Raw genomic sequence first — 25,966 nt, forward strand, 5'->3', positions numbered from 1 at the left:
TACTACGCGGCCAATCTAGTCTAACACGCAAAATTATACATATCTCAACATATATAAAATACACGACCTGAATGCTTTTTATCATATTTATATAACAGGAGAAAGAAATCTTCGATTGTACGCGTAGTGATGTTAATCTGTACAAAAATCTGCAGTTTAACTATAACAATGTCTAATTCAATAAATTCTACATGGAGTCACATTTCACAGAAAAATTTCATTTTCATAAAATAAAGAAAATTAATTTGAACGATGTAAAGTAACAAAAATTTGTCGGAATATATGTATACCTTCCTTCCATTGACTGACAAGTGATCAAAAAAAGAAAAGAAAATGGACATGAAAACAGGTAATATAAAATGAATATTCAATTCTGATATACAATGTATCAACGACAAGCACGTCATAATAATGTTTTCGTTCCAAGACCGTATGTCAGCTATTTACGTGCACTAACAACTTTTCAAACCGGTATTTATCAGTATACGATATAAAGAATTCACAGACTATTAAAACTCTAAAGATCTGAAAAGCAGCGTAAAATACATTGGACATGGCTAGAGAGCAGCGGGCAGAGGAATTGACTCGCAGGCGGTGTGTCAAAAAGAAAATGTGTTACGAGACGGTTGGCGAAGAAACTGAATGGCTGATAGACGCGTAACACGCGTGCATAGAATCGAAACCGAGAGGCCTGCTCGTCCTCTAGGCTATGTGCATACTTCAGTGTGCATAGCTTCCGCTTGGACAAACAATTCTCTGCCTACATCTGTCGGTTTGTCTCTGTTCGGTTCGCCTACGCGGCGACACGACGTTTGCGCAAACATTTCCGAGATAAGATCCGGCGTATGTCCGAAGAATTGACTGTGGTCGATTAATTACTCTGTCACGAGGATAAATACTACTATGACGATTGTCAGGAAAAGTACAAGACTAACGGAACGTGATTGAAAAGATAAAATAACTAGATATATCGGTTTTGGAGTAGATAAACCGCAAACTAGCGGAATTTCAATTTTTACTTTATTTTTATTGAATTCCCTTTTTTCGTTTAATTCGAAAGTATCAGTTACGAAAAAATATGCACGTGGAATAATACGTACAGATTCTTCAAGTTTTCACGTGAGAAATCCACTTTGCTTGAATAGTACGCAAAGTGCAATATCGTTTAATTAATTATTCGAGTTCTCTTCTGTTACACATTTGGATTGTATAAAGGTATGAAACAAAGTAAATATTATACATAGATTATAATTTAAAGATAAGCAATAATATAGGAACGATATATCGTAACTTAATAGCATAAATACACCATTGCAAATATTAAAATTGAATTCCTTCGGGTCCATCGTTATCTCCTTCTCTTATCTCCCATCATTCGAACGATAAAAAAGAATAAATAATTCACGCAACCCACATTTTTACTTAATTTACGATTGACAGCCGTATTATTATTTCATACGCGCGGCATAACTTCTCCTGACAGCGTACACTTGCGCGAATAATTATAAGTGATACCATGTTTCTTACGTCTTACTGTAATCAGATATGTATCTCTTCCAACGGTCGATCGAGAAAGATACAGAAAAAAAGGAACATTAAACCGTGGTGCAACTTTCGTTCAATTTGCAACTGAAATTAAACCGCGATTTCTTTTGTTTTTTTTTTTTCCTACTGATCGTGACCGTCGCTACGTTAAATCGCCGTGACGCGAATGCCAACGAGGAAACGTTACACGTGTTTTCCAATCGTAAAAATACGTTCAAAGGATCAGGTGGGAGGGCTTGATTTACGATCATTGAAAATAAAGATTTACCTGTGATATTGTGTCTGAAGAAAGTTGAAGTCCTCCTTGATACGATCGCACAACTCGCCGATCGAGAATTTATATTGCTGGCCAGGTTGTGGTGGACCCTGAAACATCAAATAAAACGCATAAGATTGGCTGCTCGGTCGATCCGAAATGTTTTTTACTCGTCGAAACGCACTGCCTGCCGTTCCCTTTATATAAAAATCGTTCCCAAGGATGAACGAACAAATTTCCACGCAACGAACTCTTTATCTCAGGACTTGACCGCGGAAAAATACGAAACACGTTTAAAACCATTGCCTGCATTGTTACATTTTACAATAAAGCAGACAAACGGGTATAATTAGCCTTTAACTGCTTCTAGATGAAATCAAATAACATTGCCCTGATTGCAGAACAATGCTTTGAGAATAGTTTCTTAGTATTATTAGATATGCATTTAGCTGTGCACCTTATTTACGTTTTATCGTAAAGCGGAAAAGTAAAGATTTATCTGTGCGTTGATGAAAATCATTTCTAACTCTTTCACGCAACGTTGTATTTTAATGAGGTATTAATTGTATTTATTCTCGGTGAAGGCGCGTTATGTTTTCATTACGAAACGATCTGAGATATACGTTTCTGCCATCGATTAATTAGAAATACCCTTTGAGCTTATTTTTGGTGCAACGTTATTATTTTTGTTAAAAAAAAAAGTAACAGGCTAAGTTAGAAAAGAAATACGTCTGCCTCCCCCTTTCAATTTTATGCTAATTAAATCGTTAAAAATCTGTGCACCATGGCTCGATCAAGTACATAACAAAAAAGAATATAACAGCAGCTAACTTTATTTAAACAATCGAAATTCCATCCCTCTGAACGGTGCCTAACAGCTGACCGCACTTCCTATCAAATTCTCATAAACCAATTCATTTACGATCTACCATCAAAGTGCGGTTCCGAACTTCTGATCTATAATGTACTTTGCCGTGCGAGCCAACGTAGAGAGCATCAACGATGAAAAAGGAAGCCCTGGAAGCGGTAGACGACTAAAAGGTTACCCTTAAACGACTCTGCTTGATCTTGTTTGCAACCGAGCGAACCCGAAGCCGACATGGGGAGAGAGTCAGGAAAATATTTCCTCGTGTCTCGAATTTTCATTGAACGAAAAGCTCAGTCAAATAGATCGCGTGAAAACAGTGATGTGAATTTGATCAACAGACGACGAGAGAGGCTTGTCATGATTTTATCGAAGGTGGTGTTCGTAGATCGGCTAAAGATACAGCGAAGTAGTAAATTGAAAGCTTTTGAGACAAATTTTTAACAATGAACGCAATAATATAACAATGCACGTTATAATATCCAGAGTAAAGTTTGGAAAAATGTAATTTTATTTACGATAACATCTTATATTCCACTGAGTCCCAGAAAAATTCAAGCCACCTAGTAGGTAGTCTTTATAAAAGTTACAACTTGGAAAGTGTTGCTCAAAAAGAAACTGTGAGAATTATATTCTACATGAAACCGTAAATTCTATTCTGTTGTAATCCTTTCAAAGCAAAGCTGGGCAAAATTTAGAGGAAAAGTATGTCAAATGCTACTTCAAATAATCGCTGTTCTACGAACCGAATAAAATACTATTTTAAATAGACAACGAAATTTCGTGAAATAAAACGTTTTTATTTTGATAATGTAAAACATAAAATAAGATATTTTAAAATATCTTGACGATGAAAATAGGTGGAGGAAAGAGGTGATATTAAAACGCAAGAAACCATAATATCGTTAAAATAGATTTATTTTTCTTTTCTAGTATGGCTATTTGCATGTAACAGGGTGCATCGTTCAACGTTCTCGTCGTTTAGGCTACTCCTTCGCTAACACAAACCTAATCAAACGAGGCTAAACACAATCCTACAGCTGGGGCAGACGATGGGATCGTTGTATTATATTTTAAAAATAATTGTTTCATATATTTATATCTCGTGATATTTTGAATTCGCGAATCATTATCACCTAAGTTACGATCATCGTCAGCAATATCCTCATTAGGCTTTTTCATGAATGAGGAGAAATCATCTAATTCTGTCGTATCTTATACCTTGCTTTGCGAAAACGTATTAATTTTGTTTATCGGGAGCTGCTATTTTTTCCGAAGCTTTTAACGCTATTTCTTTAATATAATTGTGTCTATCTTCCACTAAATCGTTTGGAATTCACCGTAATTTCCATACTGGATGTCTAACAGTCGCAATAATGTAATGTAATCATTTGCACTCTCTAAAAAATCGTACGAATGATGAAACCGAGTTCTCAAACATGATATTAAATGAAGTTTCAAAAGAATTCGCAATATCTCAAGGCTTCTGTAACATTCTCTACGACCCGATATCTTGCAAATTATGTTCTACAGTCAAAATCCACGGAAGAATGCCAACCATATAGACATTGTCCTCTTGCAGTTTATCCAAAGCATAGGCAATTGGTCGCATACAACGCTCATATTCTCTTAGGAATTCAACGTCTGTAAAGGTGAATGACGGTATATGGAATATTTCGATTCTGCATTCAGTGATTCTCTTATACTGTCGTACAGTGAGTTTCATCGTGTTGGGCATCGTGTTGTTTGCTTTTGATCCGGGTCTATTAGTTTTGTGCCAGAAAGCTGAACATCTTAAAATGGCAGGCTCGTACATTTTTTTATAACTGAAATGTTCTTCGGCAATTTTATTCGAGTCTTTAGCAGCAATTAAAGTCAGCGTGTGGCTACAACACCTACGATGCTTACGGAGATTATGATACTTATCTTCAGCATCTGCTGTATTCAAAATATCATCCACACTGGAGAAACTTAATGTTTGTTCCTGTTCCGTATATTCCGATGCTTGTTCCGCAGTCTCAAATGCCTGAATATTATAATGAAATTTTTAAAAAATTTTGTAGAAATTGCTTCCATTATTCGTAACGGTATACGTAATTTTATTAGAACATAAATTAAATCATTTATGTACATGGACGATTAATGTCGCAATTCGAGCGTGTGTGTGAGGATATTCTAATCGCGAGTAAACTATAGCTTTCGACTGACGTTAAAATTTGTCTCTATCCAATGTACAGTCATGTCGATAAAGCTTCTCCCAAGACAAGACCATATATCAGCGGTTGTACAGACATATTTTATCCGTTCTAAGTCTTCTTTTATATTTCCTATCGTATCTTTATATTTTGTACACATTTTCATAACCAGACTTTTACGAATCATACACTTTACCACTGATTTCAATTTGCTGAGTCCGGATATTAATTGTTTAAATTCAGATTCTTCCACTGTCGTAAAAAGTTTGCTATCGCCACATATGTAATCGAGTATTGCATCTTCCGGTTTTACTTAATTAATTCGTTTGCTTCTTGCGATGATTCCTTTAGTTACGTCGTTTATATCTTTTCGTATTTACTCTTGCGAACATTTTTATACCGAACATACATACGCTGATAATAAATCTGTGTGATAAGTACGCAGATGTAACAAGAAATTGGTTGTAGTACTTACACTTCCTTCGACAAACAACTTTTGCTTTCCGCCAAAACGCGAGTACTATACGAATTTTGCTCTTTAATGGAGAAAAATATCTAAGATTGTTGGAAGTTCGCCATCATTTTCTTCTAAAATTACATCTATTTCTTCGGTTTACGAAGTCTAATCTTCCCACATGATTATTTAAAGCGCGGTTGAAGTAATTTTTTAAAGTTGAATCACAGAAAGATAGAGTAACACTAATTAATACTATCTGGTAACAATGTCAAACTGACAATGAGTATCCGGCCTGTTATGTTGATAAACATACATAACAATATCAAAGAAGCAAGTACCAAGCGATTAAGAAATTACTTGTATCACATTATAAGGATATTGAGCAGACGTTGATATTTCTGGGAATAATGTTTGATCATTACGAATAAAAGAAAAAATAGGATAACATACATAAAATATTTCAAACGAAAGCCTCGCTATTTTGACTATCAAATAAAATACAATTGTAAACACTATTACAAAAACTTGTTCCAACAAATAAAATATTTTTTTCTTAAAAATACTCGTGTGATTTGATATAAAAAAAGCTATTTACTATTTCTTGTTTGAAATAATATTTACCCAGCTCCGTTTCAAAGTTAAGAAAACATAGACGAATTTAAAAAAATTGTTTATCTCGCTGTGAAACAATTTATGCATTCGTGTCAACCATGCAATTATAATCTTTTCCGTGTTTCAACGTTGTGACTATGAAAAAGGTACCCCGAGCATTAACGGAATATCTTTTCCATCGCTGTTTCTTCCACATAGACTCCACGATCTGATTCTGCAATTTAAAGTATTTATGATAATATAACGCTGCTTAATGGGTTTATTTCACTCCTAATTAATTTTACGTCGTCGCTATACAACAGTCCGGATCTTCCGCTGGCTTTCTAGCAAACGCTCGTATGAATGGCGCGGACTTGCTTAGATGGGAATCGAGTATTTTCGAGGCGTAATCGGACGTCGTGATTGCGTACGGAACAAACGGTAATACTTCGATGTGCCGGATGCACTTGTCACGGCCCACGTAAGCAGCCGCCTCGAGGCATGCACACACGAACGCAGCCGGCATAAGCGGCGGAAATCGTGCCGCTGCTTTGGCTTCCGTTCGCTGATTACGCCTTCAGTTTAAACCTGCGCGTACCCCGTAGACGTGTACGCGCGAGCCTCGCTTCGCTCTCCTCGCCACCGACAATTTCAGCTCGTAAAAGCTTGCTCGTAAGAGCGAGGAAGCGCGAGGAAAAAAATACTTGAGGAAACACTTTAGATAGAAATCGACTCTCGTCGACCGCGAGAAACATTGTTTCTTCCTACCCCAGCGAATATTCGTCGGAAGAGAAGTTTCTCGTAAAACCTGCGCCAGATATTGCCTCGTCGAGTGTAAAGACGCAACCGACTATCGCTGCTACCCTTTCCAGGATAATCGTCTCAACTTCGGCTTATATAGTCGTCCGGTAATTGTCATTAATTAGCGGCATCCAACAATCTAAGTCTACTGATAATTCACAGACTTTTGGTAGAAAGGAAGAATGAAGTGTAGAGGGAAAGAAAATGAAGATAATCGTCGAGAGACTCGGAAACTTCTTCAGTTTCCTCTTTGCATCGCTGGTAGTATCTGTTTAAGAAACGCTGATATATAGTGAGATTTGAAGTGCGATCTATTAGGCACGTTTGCTCGATAAAGTCACGTTTGCATAACTTTTACACATTGTTTCAGTGCGTAGCTATCTTAACTCTACTGAGTCTAATGAGACAACAGATAGCTAAGATAACTTTTAGAAAGGTTGTAAAATTGTTGTAATCGAGATTCATAGAGATATATTAGTTTGTCCGGAAAGTGTCTTTCTTTCGCAAACGTGTTTCTTACAACAGTGTACCTTCGTACAAAAGTGAAACCAAGTCTGTGAAATGTCGCGGTGTTTATCTCAACAGTAAAAAATGGATCGTACGTAATTTGACAAAATAATATAAAACAAAAAAACATTGTGCGTTTATTATTTCCTCATAAAACGAAAGAAACTTTTCGGACAACCTAATACGATCCTATTATAAATGAGAATCTACGAACTACGAACTATCTAGCTTTTCTTCATTCTTCAAATTTCTGTTGCATTATATAGTATTACGTATTAACGTAATTACCATTAGGCAGTTACTGTTAAAAGAAAAATTCGTGTCGAAAGGGCTAGTACACAGTACGAACATAAAAAATTGTAGACCGAAACAGTTTCAAATATTTCAACACGAGAGGTTTGTATTCGGTGATTCATGAAATTTACATTGCAGCCTCAAATTTGTGACATTGTTCGAGGAAAGCTTCGAAACGAGTGCTTACAATTCAAAGGAGGAAACGTGTAGCGAAACGACATTTCAGGCGACACGTCAGCCGGATTTTCCGCAGCGACCAAAGATATCTCGAGTTGTCTCGCAACGGTCGTCCTTTCCGCGATCGATAAAGATCCACACCACGTATCCCGGATCTAGCTTTTATTCCTGGTGAAACAGCGGGCACGAGAGAGTGTCAGGAACGGCGGAAATAGTGGCGCAAATTCGGTTGCTGCTCCGGCATTTGAGAGCCCGATGGAAACCCACGCTTACCGACTTTGGCGGCAGCTGTACCAGCGCCCACGACCGTAAAAGCCACATTATTACCGGTAGTACCGCTGCTACCCACCTCCGTATACCTGTCGGTAATAACGTTACGAGCGTGTTATCGATCGTTTTGCACGTCGTACCCCGCAAAACGGATACGCCACGACGGCCTCGTAAAAGCTGAAATAGTTCTCCACCTCTACACCTCCACCTCTTCTATCTGCTTCCCGCGGCTCGATATATATCATGTTCTTTCTCTTCTACCCTTTCGCCTACTCTATCAATTTCTGTTTCTCTCTCAGAGAAAGGTTGAGAAAGAGAGAGAGAGAGAGAGAGAGAGAGAGAGAGAGAGAGAGAGAGAGAGAGAGAGAGAGAGAGAGAGAGAGAGAGAGAAAGTCTATACGCGTTATTCAACACAAGTTTAATAAAAAATGTGCAAACTTAAAAGTATGGACGGTGATGATGGAGATGATAGAGATATTTTGCTAACGCGTAAAAAGAAAATTTCAAAGAGTAATGCGATGTGAGGTAATTAACGTTTCTGCAAATGCGAAGAACTTGTGTTTCTCTTTTTACGAGAATTTTCTGGTTCGATAGATATCGGTTGTACATACGTGAGAGTTTGTGTAGAATCAGCGTGCAGAATATTCAACTGTACACGTGCGTATATACCAGAGACAGTGATATTTGAAAATATATTTAAATCAACAAATTTGTACACTAGAAATCTTGGTAACTCGATATTGGACTAATAATAAAACGAAGAGGAGATATCAAATATCAGTCTGGAACTATTATTAAACTTATTGTAACTGACTATTATTGAACTTATCGTAATAATAATTATTCGTAGATAGCGAAAGCAAGTTATTACTCCACAGCCGCCATAGCTAAAATCGAGAAACAACGAACAAAGTATTCCCTCGATAATCAACCCGTAACGCATCCATCGAACTAGAGAACAACTTATCGAGGTTGATTTTTCCTCGAGCCAGCCTTCCACACAGCGTTATCTCGACCAAACCACTCCCCTAAATCACAGCGTGTGCGACAAGAGTTTTCTCGCGAGTAGAACGAAGCGTGAAGAGTTGGCGAAGCAACGAGCACGATAAAACTCGATACGTCGTTTATGACAGAAAACAACCCCTGTGACTTTTCTCGAATCGATAAGGCGCGCTTATCAAGTTAACGTAATATTTGCCAGTGCCTGGCGTCGCGCTGGTTGTCACGAAGCCGTCAAACGCGACGTTGCGTATCTTATTTGTCGTGTATTTCATTGTTTGTTTCGAACGCACGAGTACACGAGGCAGATCGCTCGTACCAACATGTTTTTAAGCGATATCAGACACGTGTAAACGCATCAGGATATCTGCATCCGGTTAGCGGGCCACCTTTTAAAGGACGAACATACGAAGGAACAAGCGCACGAGTGTGAGCGGGTTAGCGACGCTCGAGGTTCGCAAGAATTGACGTAGCCACGCGCGCTGCTGATCGGCAGAATCGTTGATCCCATTTGTCCGCGCAAAGCCACCCGCGGTCAATCCAATTAATTTATTGGCTTTCGCCGCGGAGCACCCATACTCTCTCGTCCACGCTTGCTCGACGCTATACTTAACGGCACGAGCTTCCGCCGACGTGCATCGTGATAATGCGCGCACCGCACCGAGAAAAGCCCAATCCCCGACGATTACGAACACCTCTCTCTTCGAGTGAGTAAATATCCCTGGTGGATTTAATCGATTGAAATTGGTTTCCTTCGATTTCGACGATAATTTAGCGCAAACCATGTAAAATACATACATTTTCGCATTAATAGAAATATATGAAATACGCTTTAAGTAAGACGCTTGAATGGGATTTTGGTTTGTAATCTTAGTCGAGGGGAATGTGCAATAATGCACGGCTAAGTAACGATTGAATTTAGAGAATTGAATTTAGTTGCTCGAAATTGAATTTCATCGATTCTTGCGATCATTTAACACTGACTGCCACGCCGAAATCACATGTTATGTAATACATTTTTTGTATTATTAATCCATCTGAGACCATGATTCCTAAACTAGATTATGTTATGTAATACATTTTTTGTATTATTAATCCATCTGAGACCATGATTCCTAAACTAGAGTTGACACATTTATAGAATTGCAGAACCAGTCATTTTGATTGGTGTAGTATTTCTAGTGTCTACATTCAGCGATCTAGCGATCGATCCGCAATTTTTCTGACAACTGACATCATTATATTGAATGATACGCAGTAAAAATTTTAAAGACGTGTGAGAAGTTGTACAAAACGAGGAAACTGGTTAATTGGGGTTCGATAAACAAATTGCAAGACCCTTTTACACTTTGATAAGTACCAGTCACTTTGACTTTTATTGGTATAAGTAGCCTTGATACAAAATTATTTTCAGTTCGAATACATAAAAAAAAACAAAATAAAATTCATTATATTATTCTTTTAATTATCGTTGCGAAAGTCATTACATCATTGCGGAAAAAAGATATAACACGAAGTAGTAATCTTAAAATAAAATTGTAAAATCAGTCAATTTCACTGGTGTGGTAGTTCTAGTGTTAATAATAATGATTTAATAATAAATTAATAGGTACAAATATATAAAATATACTTCAGATTTGTTCATTTAGCTTTGAAACTTCATTCTGATAATTATATAGAATTAGTAGGCGTTGATAGAAGTAATAACTGATATTAATTGGCGTAAATGAAAGGGCAATAACCGAAGGTGGATGAAAATTGGTCATACAGAGACAGTCAATTAAATGACTATTGCGCGTTTGTACGACGTTGGGATGTTAAAAAACAATGCAAAGGTATGGGCATGTACGTGTTTCTTATTTTAGCTTAAATTTCACGATCTATTTGATGCCGCTCATGATAACAAGTCTCGAATTTGACAGTAGACGAACGTTCTTCTTTCTAAATGACAACTTTCAAAATATGACAAGAATATTATTCTTTTAATCGAATTGCGCTAGATGTCAAAATTGTAATTATACTCAACAGTGGTACATGTTTGGATTCTGTGGAGGATATGGTGTAAAAAAGTTGTGGAATATAAAAAGGTACGGAGAATGTTGGGAAAAAGTTTAATAAAAGGAACGTGGAGTTTTTCCAGGTATTTTAATATAAATTCATAGCTACTTCGAATGTATATGAATATTTCCAGTTGAATTTCTAAAATGTATTTTTCCCACATGATTATGCATACTTCGTTACTAATAACGTTTGTACGAGAATTTCAAGGATGATTGAGTTTACGTTATTCGATTATTCTACTAACGAAAAGTGAAATTCCCACGGCAATAAAAGGCAAGTAAGTGCAAGAATATCAGAAAACTGAAACAATCTCAATTTCATTATCTACGATTTCTCTTTGCGATGAAACAAACTTGCATTTGTGCATTTTGCAGATACTCAAACACAGCTTTCATACTTCAAATTTTTACATCGAAATGGCTACCGTAGTACACCGCGTATCACACAAGTCTAATTAAGATTTCATGTCTGATGCTGTTAAACGTTACATATATTACTCCCGACAAGTAAAAGTGAACACTGCCTTCCATCCAGCTTTTGCAATCTGCGTGTACAGAAATTACAGTTTTACATTTGCGCGTACGTGTACACGTTTCACAAGCATAGAAACAATATTTTAATAAAACTTTCTACCTATCCGAAATATACGTTAAATTCTGACGAAACGCTCGTCCACTTTCAGTCAACGTTAATTCCAGTTCCACGAAATGTGTTTCATCTACCTGAATCATAAGTGGCTCTTTTTCTCCCCTGTCGTTTCTAGAATTTCACGTTCTTTATTATTTCGCCTGCTACATAGCGAGCTCGCGTCGCTACATTATAATTGCCATTTTAGGCGCAAAAACCGGGCCGCCGTGTTTCCATTTACAGGTATCCACCATCGTGTGTTTCAAATATACCGTGTACTTTGTACAGAAATATTAGGTTGTCCGAAAAGTTTCTTTCGTTTCACAAGGTGACAGTAGATGAACAACAATTTCTGTTTTATATTACTTTATTGAATTAGATACGATCCATTTCGTTCTATTTCTATTATTACGTTCGTACTAATATAAAACAAAAAACATTGTGCGTCTATTATTTCCTTATAAAACGAAAGAAACTTTTCAGACAACCTAATATTTTTTGCTTGAACCAAAAACGCGCAGAACGCTGGATCCTTGTTGGCGATTAGATTGATCGGAAGGTCGAGTGAAAGTTTCCACGTTATCTGATCTACGATAGCCTTTAACGTTAAATTCATGCACTGTTATCTGGATAAAAATATAATAAAACATTTTCTCCATTATCTCTACGATATATAATAAAAATACTGCCAACACGCGAAATGCAGCTTTAAGCAGATTTCGTGTTACGATGAAATTAAATGTTTCGTTGGAGAACTCGCGTTACGATATATATATGTAGAAATCGTATAAATATTTATTTTAAAAATACATCTATTTCGTACTACGTACGATATTGTTAGATTGCTTGAAAAATTAATAGCGAAAATTCAGGAAGATTTAGTTACGATTACGCTTTTTATCGTTTATAATCTGACGGAGTGTAACTTTGGAAATTTTTTTTCCGATAATGGATTCTTTTAAACGGTTTCTAGAGACTTCTAAAAAATCTTTCGAATAAGTATTACCACAACAATAGCAAAAAAGCCACAATAGATAGATAATAATGAATGTTAACACTCTGACTGCCACTCCGAAATCACATGTTTCGCTCAGGACGCCACGGTAGTATTTTTATTATTCAAAGTATATAATGGAAAAATAATAATAAATTGACGATGTAAGACAACATTCTTATCCAATGGACCGTTTATCTTGTTGGCGGTCACGGGTGACCACCGTGGCGCCTTGTTAACAGTTGATAGCGACATATTATAACAAGGCTTCGTTTATTTCAACAAACCATTCGCATTCGTTATTTCGTTGTAAGCAAATTGTGCAGTGCAGAATATATTGTTAAAACGTGTAGAAGATATTAGTAAACAGTATTTGCTCATTCTATATATATAATAGTAAGGTATGTGTATACTCCTAACTTCAATTATATATATAATTATAAAGCAGCATTTACGATTATTTTCTAAGCTGTGTTTATAATAATATTCGTAGATTATCCTTCAAAGATATGGATGCAAACACAACGTACCGTTAGATGCAAGATTTGTTACCATTTTTTAATTTTTTTATTGATGTTCTAATAAAAGTGTTTGATTGTCCAATGGGACACTTCTTATTTTAAAGTATCTTCTATTTATCGGTTATATTCAAAATGTTCTAAATGCTAATTTTCATTCAATTTTTACAATTGTAAGAAGTTCAAGGTGGTCATCAATGACCAAGGTGGCAATCAAAGTGTTAAAGACGAATGTTCCCGCTACAATTCAAAATTTCTTCGATACACAAACTTCAACATCACCTGTTTCACGATATTTTTTCTTAATTCCTTTTTGATACTGTCCAACTAAAGGCTGTGTTTGTTCCAACATTTCATTACGTTCCCATGATATAAATTCAAAATAAAAATATCTACTCCGAACTTTTCGGCCGTCCGAATATACCGGAAAAAAATATTTTTATTCGCCTAATGAAGGTTTCGCAAGCGTGCCACGAACCAAACATAAATCACGTAGCGCGGAACATGTTAATCTTGCTCAATGAAAATTTCCTTCTAAAAACAAACGCTTGATTTTCCCCGAGCTTCGCTCTCGATCACGAGGAACGTGGGGGCGGAGGGAGGGAGTGGGCGATGATACCGTTGAAAAGCCCAGGATCCGATCGCTCTAGCGAGCGAAAGATTAAATTCAGATTTTTCGATTTTAATGTTATTAGTTTAACCCGGGATTCAATATCGTCCGACGCGCTGGCGATTGGCGCGATCAAATAAAGGCGTAATAAATACGTGTCGTCCCTGTAAAATCAAGTTAAAACGCGACGTAAAAATTTTTCCCGGGTACATACATTGTTTGCCACGGGAGCCGTGCGCGCACACGCGCCCCGCAGTCGTATCAATAATAAAGCGAGCACGTTCCCGTGTACTCAACGAAATGCCGTGCAACGCTCGTCTCTGATTTTTCACAGGAAAAATTGCACGGATGCGCGCCACGGGGAAAATCCATTTTTCGCCGTGGTTTAAAATATTCATCGTTTTACATCGAATAAAACCAGAACGCGGGGGCCAGGGACGTAGAGAAAAAGGGATTTTTTGCACATGCATACACAGACAGACAGACACACACGAGCGCGCCAACATACCATCGTAGCTGGCACACACCGTGGGGAGAGCTGTAGCGGAAAATGCGGTTAGCTTCCGTCGAAAAGCGAAACGCGAATTATGTCGTTTCGACGAATAATGATGAGAGAGCACAGCCGGCACCCGTCAATCAGTGTCCTTTACGTCCTGCGGCCGATTTAATTATCCGATAGTCCAGTCATCCCCGAGCCAAACGCCAAAAACCCTTCTCGCGTCATATCCTGTCCCCCTTTTATCCCTCACTTTCCACTGCATCTCCTCCCTTTTTCTTTTTTTTTCTTCTCCCCCCTGATCGAGAGCAATCACAATAACACGATCGGTGTTGGAACTGGGAGCACTTCGAAAACTGCCCCGTGAAATCAGCGATCTCCGACAAAAAGAATTAATACCGAAACGCGATCTGGTCGAAACAGGCCGATTGGAGAGGGTCGCGCGTATTTTGGCATTTAGCTCGTGACATCAATGCCGGGATAATAGATTCATGCGCGCTGTATAACGCGAAATATATGGTTTTGTTCATCGTCTGTAAGGTAAAAAGAGGATTCCAATGACAAAGAAACGGCGAGCTTGATAGCTCGATAAAAAAGAATTAATATCGAGAGTTACATATTGGGAAACGAGATATCCACGATTTGGCAAAAAGTCGCTCGCTACTTTTCCCGATTTCATTATCTCCGACTGGCTGTCCTCTTTTCTGTCCACATCACGTTATATAGAAGATCCGATGCTTTACCAGTCGTAAAAAGGAGCTGGCTGGCTGACTGGCTTGCTGGGCCGGCGTCGAAGAAAGAGCGAACAAAACGGCAGTCGAGTCGATACGACGCGCAACGCGATTTTCTTCGCGTCCACGGCAGTAGAGAAATCTATCGGCCCGTATAAAACGTCTCGTTTATTCTTTCGTTTCGATGCTCCGTTTATTCTCAAAGCAGCTCGTCGTCTGCTACGATTTCCGGCTGAGTACGTGGAAGATCGGCAAGACGTTTAATGGGACGAATTCCAATAAGATAGAAGAGCACGAACCTGACTTCTCTTTCGTCCGATGTTTGTTAGCGACTGTAATAACTCGACGGCGCACACAGTGCATTATCTATGGATCACGGACAGATAGACATACAGATATATAGGATAGACAGGCTGAGAGAAAAGGAAAAGGAGAGAGAGCGAAAGGTAGAGTAAGAGAGGTTAGGTGAGCGTGTCGTGGTGAGCATTAGGGCGGATAGTGGCAACAGAACCAATCAGTTGCGTTTGCAGCCACTCAAGTACGCTTAAGTGGCGCATATCAGCGCGCCTAATTACGTTAGTTCCATCGATCCTGGCGTCCACTAAAGACCCGATTATCAGCATGCATTATCGGCCGAGTTAAGGGCCCTCTATACCGTGTCCCCGGCTGTGCCTCTTCCGTGAAAGCGAAACACGCGCGTCAAACCGCTAAAGATACATTAATCATTTCACGAATCGATTCCGGATAAGCCGCCTCGCTCTCCTTCTCTATTTCCCTCTCTTTCCCTCCTCGGTGACTGGCCAAGCGAGCTTTATACATATTAACGCGTTGAACGCGACGGCCAGTGAAAGCATCGTCGCCCGGTCGCCAATTTAATTACCATAATTGCCGAGTAATAATTAAACAAAAAGTCGAAGGTAGTTGGAATTACGGTGGCATAGATAAAAGTACGATTCGCTCCATCTTTCGTTCGATGTAATTGATTTACGATCGATACGGCTATCTCCGACCGCTTTTCGAGATGTAATTTCAGGCAAAAGCCCTGCTCACCAATTTGATTTGAGTTTTAACTTTTTAACACGCCAGATGTTTTACGATGAAATGTAAATGGAGACACGATCGGCAGGATGATGGTGAGCAGGTGAAGGTGACTGAAAAAAGTGTACATACACCGACTTCTTCCAGCAAGCAGGTTTCAAACCATTAATTCAGTAAGGAAATGCGCGCGGAGGATTCTCAGCTTCTTAAAAGGTCTATTTAACGTTTAAAAGAAATTTCCATTAAGCTTCAGTATCTTGCTGCGAGAGAATGTTTCACTGCGTGTAATCTCGTCATTGAGAATATTCATGCGATTTTACGATTACATTGAACCATGTACGTAATCTTTTTAATAAAAATGGGAAACCTGCAATCGAGAGTCGATGATTAAAAATAAGGAGAATTTAAAAATAGGCGTGACATCGCCAATTATTCAACTATGTGTGAAACACAATTACAGGAAACGTGAAAGCAAAATACGAATTATCGCAATGACTCCTCCGCGTGATTCGTAATTTCGCGCTAATCAAAGGGTACCAAGTACCAAACACACCGAGGAACATCTTGTAGGAGATTCAGCGTGTGGAAAGTTTAGGAGAAAATCGCAGCTAAACCGGAGAAGATAGCGCAGAAGGTCAGAGGGGTAAATGGAGAATGACAGAGAAGAGCTTCGAGGGCTGGCGGTTTTCCTCGCACCGCAAAACCACCAACACGTGGCGCGGATTCCGAAACCGCCCGACGACCAGAGCCGACCGCATTCGCCCTATAACTGGACCGACTTACACTCCCATAGTTCGAAAGCTCACCGCTGGTCAAGGTCTTCGAGGTTCGTACACGAATTTCCACAATGAAACTCGTACAGCAAGTTCTCCGCGTAACTATCTTATTATTACCTATTTTATGCATTCCATCTTTTGATAGTTTTCAAGGTTTACCTATCACAAATTCATCTACCTAACTGTTAATTATCCTCTACAAATTGATGACTTAATTTTATAATAAAGATATATATATTAGGTTATCCGAAAAGTTTCGTTTCATAAGATGATAAATCCAATGCCAAACAAAGAGTCAGTCAGATATCTGGGCATGATCCTGCACGGAAGAATGACATGGAAGCGACATATCATAGATAAATCCAAACAACTTAAATCAAAATTTAAAAAATTCTATTGGCTCATTGGCAGACGTTCCAACTTAAGCGCGCAGAGTAAAATAATGCTATATAAGAGCATATTAAAACCTGTTTGAACCTATAGAATCCAACTATGGGGAACAGCAAGTAATTCCAACATAGAAATTCTTCAACGATTCCAATCGAAAACTCTAAGATCCTTAATAGATGCACCTTGATATGTTACCAACGAAACAATACATCGCGACCTCAAGATACCCACAGTCAAAGAAGAAATATCCAAATTCAGTAATAGATATGACATAAGACAACAACTACCAAAACTCACTAGTTACTCAATTACTTGACAAGACGTATCAGATCCGCAGGCTAAAAAGACATTACCCTTTAGATTTAAGCATTAGATTCAACTAGAATCAAACACACGATAAACACTTATTAAACACGATATAGTATCATGCTAGAATAATTTACTTATAATTCTCAATGAGAATTGATTGTAAAATTATTCCAAATAAAAAAAAAGTAAGGTGATAATAAATGAGCAACAATTTCTGTTTTATATTATTTTATTGAATTAGATATGATCCATTTCGTTCTATTTCTATTATTACATTCGTGCATAATTCAATAAACTAATATAAAACGAAAAACACTGTGCGTTTATTATTTCCTTCTAAAACGAAAGAAACTTTTCGGACAGCCTAATATATAACGAAAATCCAACTGTATCGTATGTTTTGATTCTACCTTATTGAGAGAAGCTGTATGCAAGTAATTAAACGTCACTCGACTTGATAATCTCAATCGATTATTCAAACTGTCGCTGTACCAGTTCGACCAAATGTAAAAGGTAGAAGTATCTCACTTCGGATATTCATTTATCAAAACAAAACGGACACGGTGAAATCGGCTGTTGCTCTTTTCTCCTTTTACGTGCGATCATAACGGAACGATCGTGTAGCGATCCACAATCATGCTTACATGGTTTTCTCGTCCGTTGGAAATAAAAATACACAAGGATCGTATCGAGAGCGTTAACAGTCCGTTGTAATGAAGCAATATTAACCGTGAGATATAAGATGATAAATAAATTACATACAAAGTATCCATGGAGACGCGTACAAAGTAATAATTTCGCAAATAAGAAAGTGCTCGGGTAATTTCTCTGGCGGGATCTGAATTTAATCGAGTCTGCCTGGATCGAGTCGCTTAATCGACGATTCCACCGCGCAAATCAACATGCAACCTTCCCCATTCCACGATCGCATCGTATTAATTTCTTTCGTTGCGATTCTCGGTGAACCGACAGCTCGAATCATCGAACACGGTGCAACGCGAACTTCATAATCGAAATTCGATCGCAACGCGTGAAATGTCGCCCTCGTGGAAGAAACGGCGGCAACCTGCAGTCAGACGTCGACAGTCGGCTGAGAGTTTATAATTCCACGATTCGCAGTTTCTGCGCCGTTTCGCCGCGAAAGTTGTTTCGATCAAAGAGACGGTAGGACGTCTGCTTCGACGCTCGAATACAAACGGATTACCAGTCTCTGGCTCGGCAAAGCCGCGAACACCGGCGAGCACGGAAATTATGCAACGCGATAACAGTTCTCCTAATATCGTCAGACAATGCGCCTCAAGATTTGCATGAACTACGAAGAGAGGAACACAGGATCCGAGGGTTAGACGAGCAACCAACAACGAACAGAGAAGCAGAAGTAGATGGATGGAGAGAAAGGAGGAGAGAAATGTACAAGGTGTCTCAAGATGTAACAGCAAAACTTTGTTAGTATATTCTATGGGTACGATCGAGCGAAGGATATTACATAAACATAGATCGTTTAAAACTCTATTAAAAAGCTATAATAAAAGAAGAAAATACGAAGAGGATAGACTTGCAATTGCTACAAGACACATAAATTTAGAATCGACTTAACAGCTGTTAATATGTACTACGTTTCAAAATGTTCGTGTCACTTCTATCGGTATGAAAGTGACATCGATAAAAAGATTGAATTTATCGTCTCACCAAGCATGTTTTAATTCACCACGCGTATTAATAATGTTTTGATACATCCTTTTTTCGTTCAATTATCCATTTATCCGGATGTACAAATTCAATGTGCGGTGAATAAAATTGAATGTCATAGAATCTTTCTTTTTTTTATTCCCTATTTTTATTACAACTTTCTAATGAATCTTTAAATTATCTATGTCTATATAATATTTTTTTATGACCATAGAACATAGAAACCAAGTTTGCCTTTTAAATCCTGGAGCACCCTGTACAGAGAGAGAGAGAGAGAGAGAGAGGAGTCGATTTAAGAACAAGCACGAAGAGGAACAAAGCAACAGCGAGGCAGAAGAGGCGACCCAGAGGCGGAGAGACAAGGAAACAATGCACGCCTCGTCGACGCTGGTGTATCTTATTGATCATTATGATTATTCCCCGAAGCAGACTGTGAATTCACCCCGAGACTACGGGTGCGCGACCGACATTTGCATAAGCAATGCATTTTGATTCGTAGACCCACATTGTGAGCGGAACACGGAATGACATAAATAATGCATGGCGCAATGATCGCACGACCGCCTCTCATGTGTCTCTCTATCGCGGAACGGGAACGATTCTCGCGCTCATAATTCTTTGGTATGCGGGAGCATAGTTTTACCGGTGTTACCTGACTGTGCGCGATTCGTTCTACTCTCGTTCCCGATAATGAAGGATTTTATTCACGTATCGATTTTACCGTCGACGATATATATCCCACGTAAACGCGCGTTTCTGCTTTTATTATCACGTTTACGGGCAGCTCGTTGTTGTTTCGTTCCGGAAATATTCCGCGTGGATAAATTGTTTCAACACGATGTTGGTAATTTTTTAACGGTAGAATGGAGCATCGATGGCCAGAACTCGAAGCTGCCAGCACGCTCGGGGCCATCGACAAACCCGAGGGCGATGAAATTAATTAAATCCCTGGAATCGAGTAAACTGTAATTCTTGCGAGATTTTCCATATCGTTAACGTTGTGACGACGATGTAAAGCATCGAACTCACGCGACACACCACCTTTGTTATTTAATAAGTGGTTACACGTTACGACGTATCCAGTTAAAACGAGCGAAACTTTACTATATCATTTCGAACGAATTATACGGTTTTGATAAGGTACGCGTGAATGTCTCTTCGATAGCAGAATGTTTGATTGTCTTCTTATGGAGATTTTATCAGAGCGTGTTATTCGAATTCGTGATGGTATAACGATGATCGAGTTCCATTAACTCAGACACCTCTTCGAAACTCTGTTTTGCAACGTGTAATGGGGCATTAAGAGAGCGAAACTGGGCTTCTAGATTATTGCTCCGAGAGATGTACGGCGTGATGCAAGAGTATATTCAAGTTATGTACTCGTAAAACGCTGTGCAGATATAATCGTTAATTCGTATGATTTTGTAGCCTGTTCAAAATCAATGGGCATTCAAGGTCGTCGAGGAGTAGATCCACTACTAAGGCTTCGGAAGTTCTATCGCTTTATTATTCACTTGTTCGATACTACGTTTGTATTGTTAATTAACTGTATTCGAGCCATACATAATTTCATCAAGAGCAGCCTTTTAGTTCTAAGCAATTTTTTAGAGAACCTATTCGATCAATTTGTCTTCTGAATGATTCGCTTATCTAATTTATTTAATCTTACATTTACGTAATGAAATAAAGGAAAAGCGAGATTGCAACCTACACGTTTCTAGCGCGTAACAAACTCAACCATAATTCATAAAAATTCATTTACATATTACCCTTCCCGCAATCTAACAAAAAGAAAAATAAAAAACAACTTTAATCCGTACACTTATATAAAAAAAAAGATAAACATAACCTTAAAAAAACTCCCCTATTATTCTCTCAGTCTTTTCGTTTGACGTTTTCCATCATCGACGAATCAAGCGATACACGCATTGTCTCGACACCTGTATCTCCTTGCACGCGCTACGCGAAAAGGCAACTTTATCGTCGCTTTCATTGTCTTGGCAATAGCAAGTATCGACGGCAGAGAAACGTGCGCGTCCCAAAATCAAAGAGAAACGCCAGCACGTTTGCCTCGACATATCCATACGGTAAATTTCTTTTATTCTCCGGTGGCGGGCTAGCGCAGCCCGTTCGAAGCGATGTGAATCGAGCTGAAAACACCTGACACACTCGGAGAGACGTGCACACATGCACTCGCCGCACACCAGACAGCCCTCTACCACCATCCTCTTCCCATCTTTCTCCCTTTGAATCGGTGTCTCGCTTTGGCTCGCTCGTTCCGGCGAGCACTCGTGCAGATCCGTCGATAAGAGGCGGCCGCGGCAGTTTAACCCGCCGAGCAATTAAGGCGATACGATCGGTGCTCTCGTGAAATAACGTCACACTGCAGAGAGCTGGATACGTGGATAAGTGCTCTGTGTGCTCGTCCGTCCTCTTCTCTCTCTCTACCGCTTCATACCTCCTCGTTTTCGCTCGCGCCTCGTGCCAACCATCGTGTCACGTCTCTCTCTGTTTCTCTCTCTCCGTTCCTCTTTGCCAGCCGTTTCACCGTCCGCGTACGCTTTCTCTACCCGCCCTTTATCTATTATGCTGCGAGTTGCGCGTGTGTATACACAGCACGCGTGCATGCGTTTGTGTTTGCACGTACGCTTTGCATCGCGTTTTCACGTGCGCGCACCACGACAACCTCAAACACCACGACGACGACAACGACGACGACGACGACGACGACGACGACAACGGCAACGGCAACGACAACGACAACGACAACGACGACGACAACAACAACGACGACAACGAAGCTGCTAGGCGGCGACGACTACGACGACGACGACCAGCTGTGTATTCTCTGTGCTGCTTGTCGGAACTCTGCCAGTCCGCGCATACCATAGTGTGGCCCGACTTAACTTAATAACACGGCACCCGTGACGCTTATGCACTCGATGTTGCCCAAGTAAATGCACCGTGGAAACTGCTTGTAAACCCGACACCGACAGTCTTTTTCCTTCCCCTCCCCGTCCCTCTGGCTAATTAAAGTTAAACACAAATTACTAACGTTTCCGTGGCACGGCCCCGTTGCGTGCGCGTGAACCAGGCTTGATTGCCTCGGAAACTGTTAAGTATCGCGGGCCTTGTAAATCTCCTTTCAATGACTGAATGGTTTCGTGACCGGTAAAGGAATGGTTGGGGACGCACGGTGTTTCCGAACGAATCGTGCAATCACTTTCTCTTTAACTTTTGATCGCTTTTTGGATGACTGCCGTCGATATCGATCGTTCTTGCAAGTTTTTATCAACGTGCAGAAAGAGTACGAACTTCCTGAGTTGAATCCAATCGATTTGCCATGTGAGTACTCTCAGAAGCCAAATCGATCAGCTCCACTTTTTCGTAATTGCTTAATTTTATTACGTAAGTACACGATCTGAAGTGGTATGTCGTGATAGGTGTAGAAGGAATGCTCAGATGTTTCAACAAAAAACGTTTATTAACTTAACAACTGACGTCCAATAACAGCAAGCAACAAACAACAATTAACACAAGTAACAATTAACAATTAACAGTTAGCACGCTTGGTAACGATCAGTGCTTAACGCAGGTTATTGGAAGTAGAGCGCTCGTTTCGCGTAAACCTTCGCACTTCGCAGCTCAGGGCAGACTGAATCTCTTTGATTCAAAAACCACGCTGATTCATTTTTTTGTTAGCCATCGATATCGCGCGCGTTTGTTTAGAAGTCCGCGACGACTGCCACGTGTGCGGTCTCCCGAAAATTCGGCGAAGGAGCCGTAGGGATATCGATGACACCTAAGGCTCGTCGGCATAGCGCTTTTAAGATAACGCGCCTTGTGCCGCGAAACCGTTGGAAATTTCCGAGGTTGAGTGTCGCCACAAATCGATGTTCGATTGTCGAAAAACAAATGACTTACTTCCACGATAAGTGTACTTATTGCACGAAGATGACAGAAACAGGAGAAAATTTTAAGGCGCATTGGAAGAACGCTATTTATAACATCATTTACTTGTAGGTACTCTTCGATTTATGGAGTTGATCAATGTGGCTTTTGAGCGGCTCATATAGTAGCCTTGATGGGAAGGATGTAGCGAGGTTATAAATTAATCGGACTCGAAAGAACACGAGTTTTGATCGGCGAAACAGAAATTCAAAAAGATGCAAGGGGAGATAAAGCTCTTGAACCTTGTCAGCAGCGTAATATGTTAATTTAAAACTACACATGTACTTTTCTTTTTCCAGCTACAGAGGTTAATTTTCAGTATATGCATAAATATTTCCTTTTACTATGTAATATATAATTATCATAAAATAAAAAGTGATACGGGTTTAACATATTCGCCTTTTAGGCCCTTTCCAGTCTGACGAAGGTGTCTACAAGCATCCAGGAAGCATACGATTCCAGCTGCAGTTAGATCAATTAATAAGTTCATTTAACGATTTAATCCACCACGTTACAACATTCTTCCTCCCAAAAGTACATCATAATGTTTCTATTTAGAAGCTTCGTAATTGACTACGCACGGGACGTAAAGCGAACAAGGTTGATGAAGGTAACGTTGTCTGGTAACGAAAAGAAGAAACGAGCAAAAAAAAAAAGGAGAGAAGTTATACGTCGACGTCGTGATCGTCGAGTGAAAGATAACAGCGAGCAAGCGGAGGAAAGGAAGGGTTTAAAAAAACACGTGGAAGCGGAACGAAGATTAAATGAACAGAAGCCGGAGAGAAGCGGAACAAAGGACCAAAAGCAACGGTTCGTCTACTCCGAGTGGACCAGGTAATTACTGGTCGAATCTCCTCTGTCTTTCCCCACCTCTGACGCCTATCTTTTCCAGCCCCTCGTTCCCGTCTACGCCAACCACCCTTGCGCTTCCAACCCGTAGAGAGTTGCCGCGAAAAAGCAGCACGAGATAAAAGCGCCACGAGAAAACTCCGAGCCGAGCTACGCCAATGGGGCGCGGTACTTTAGCGACACAAAGGAAGCTCAAATATCGGCCAACTGTCGTAGCCCGGTGCCACCCAACCCCTGGAACGACCTCTCTCTTTCACTGTCCGTTTCATACCTTTTCTTGCTTGAAACGAAAGCAGGGGAGAAAAAGAGAGAGACAGAACGTTTCAACAAAAGCATGACGGTACAAAAGCTCTACGATAATAGGAAGCACGGCAAGAACCACCCTGGTAGTTCGGCCACCTAATCTGTTACAGTCATAAACCCCATTTTTACCCCTCCATGGTCGTCCTTATACGAGCACCCAAAACCAACCTCTGTATTACAGTACATATAACCACCTATACAACCACGTAGAACCACACACGTACGCTATTAGTGGTACGTGAAGTCAAATTTTTCTCGGGATTACGTCTACCGACCAGTGCGCCAATCATCCCTCTTTAACAAGCAGATTCTCTTAAATTCGATATCAAGTACATTTTGGAAAATATTTGTAATCCTTGGTAAGGATTGTTATAGCAAGGGCTGAGATGTATATTTCTGAATGTCAAGTATTGAAAGTATAAAACTATAAAAGTAATTTATAATTTTAGAATTGAATCGTATTCAGCGAATGCGTGGATTGAATTTCGCGTTAACTGGCAAACTAAACTCTATAATTCTCAAAATTCTGAATCTCGTACGCGAGTCGCGTATAAAATACACGAAAGGCTGAATTATGAACTTAAAAATATCGTAAGACAAACAAATCGGCCCAACTCACTGTTCAAATACTATAAATTGCCGAAAGCCAACCTATCATACCAAATATCTCATAATTTCAACCAGGCGAAACCTATATAGAACCACTCATCTTCCTGGTTTATGATTCTTCCTCTTCTTCCCATAAACCAAACAGGCATCGACATCGCTCGTTTCATCCTGGCAACCTTTAAGAGCCGACACAATGTTCGAGGCAACTTTGCATAAGGGTTGACTGCGTCAGGGGTGAATATGTTACAATTACTGGCAAACCGAACGAGCCAGGGGGACTTTGAAAAGGCTGGGCTCGCTTCAATCCTCGACACTTACGGACAATGTCACCCTTACCTATCCCCCTGATCCGATACCGTCACCATACTATCGCCTTTTTTTCTCTCTAGAGGGTGCAGGGTGCACGGTCACGTCGAAATGAAATTTCTCGAACAGGACGGCCACACGGCTCTCACCACCACTTTCTTGCTTGGTTCACGATAATCTCGTTATCCGATATTATAGGGTGGATCCGTGGCCACTCTCCCTCCTTCTTTTTCCGCTCACCCCTACGAGGGTGAGCACACGAGCAATGAAATTCGAGAAGAATCGTTCCGTGGCGTCTAAATTGCGATTCTAATCGGAGAATGGCACGCGTATGTGCTCAACGATCTGTTTCGACGTGGCCGTAAATGCGGGATTTATGTGAATCACCGGCGGCCACGATTTGTCGAGAGGCAACGAGAGATTACAAAACAACTCTCTTCGCGGAGTCGTTCGACCGTTCAGCGTGGCTGAGTCGTGAGTTTAACACCGTTCCCTTGGTTTCCGGCTTCGCATATATATATACGTATATGTGTAATACACGCGTGCCCCTAGCAAATGTTTCTGTTACATTTCGCAAGCGTTTTGACGCTTCGTTGAAGGACCATGGATCAGACAATTGCTCGATATTTTGATGCGTCAATTACAATTTTTAAAGCTTTTTTTAAACCAATCGTAACGCACGTTTGGATAGAATTTGTCTAAAATACACGCTGCAGAATTATGCAGATATTTTAATCGAAAATATTATTTAA

General features: G+C 39.7%; 1 protein-coding gene across 4 annotated transcripts in view; it reads right to left on the reverse strand.

The window, feature by feature from the left end:
* LOC126915740 (protein groucho-like) overlaps positions 1–25,966 on the reverse strand; it is a 153,519-nt gene that overhangs the window by 111,658 nt on the left and 15,895 nt on the right. For all 4 annotated transcript variants that reach the window (XM_050720701.1, XM_050720700.1, XM_050720702.1 and 1 more), the window contains one exon: positions 1,814–1,911. In XM_050720701.1, the coding sequence (XP_050576658.1) occupies positions 1,814–1,911 (98 nt within the window). Of the gene's footprint in view, positions 1–1,813; positions 1,912–25,966 lie in introns of those variants that run through there.

The sequence above is a fragment of the Bombus affinis genome, chromosome 4 (genome assembly GCF_024516045.1).
Source record: "Bombus affinis isolate iyBomAffi1 chromosome 4, iyBomAffi1.2, whole genome shotgun sequence".
Classification (NCBI taxonomy): domain Eukaryota; kingdom Metazoa; phylum Arthropoda; class Insecta; order Hymenoptera; family Apidae; genus Bombus; species Bombus affinis.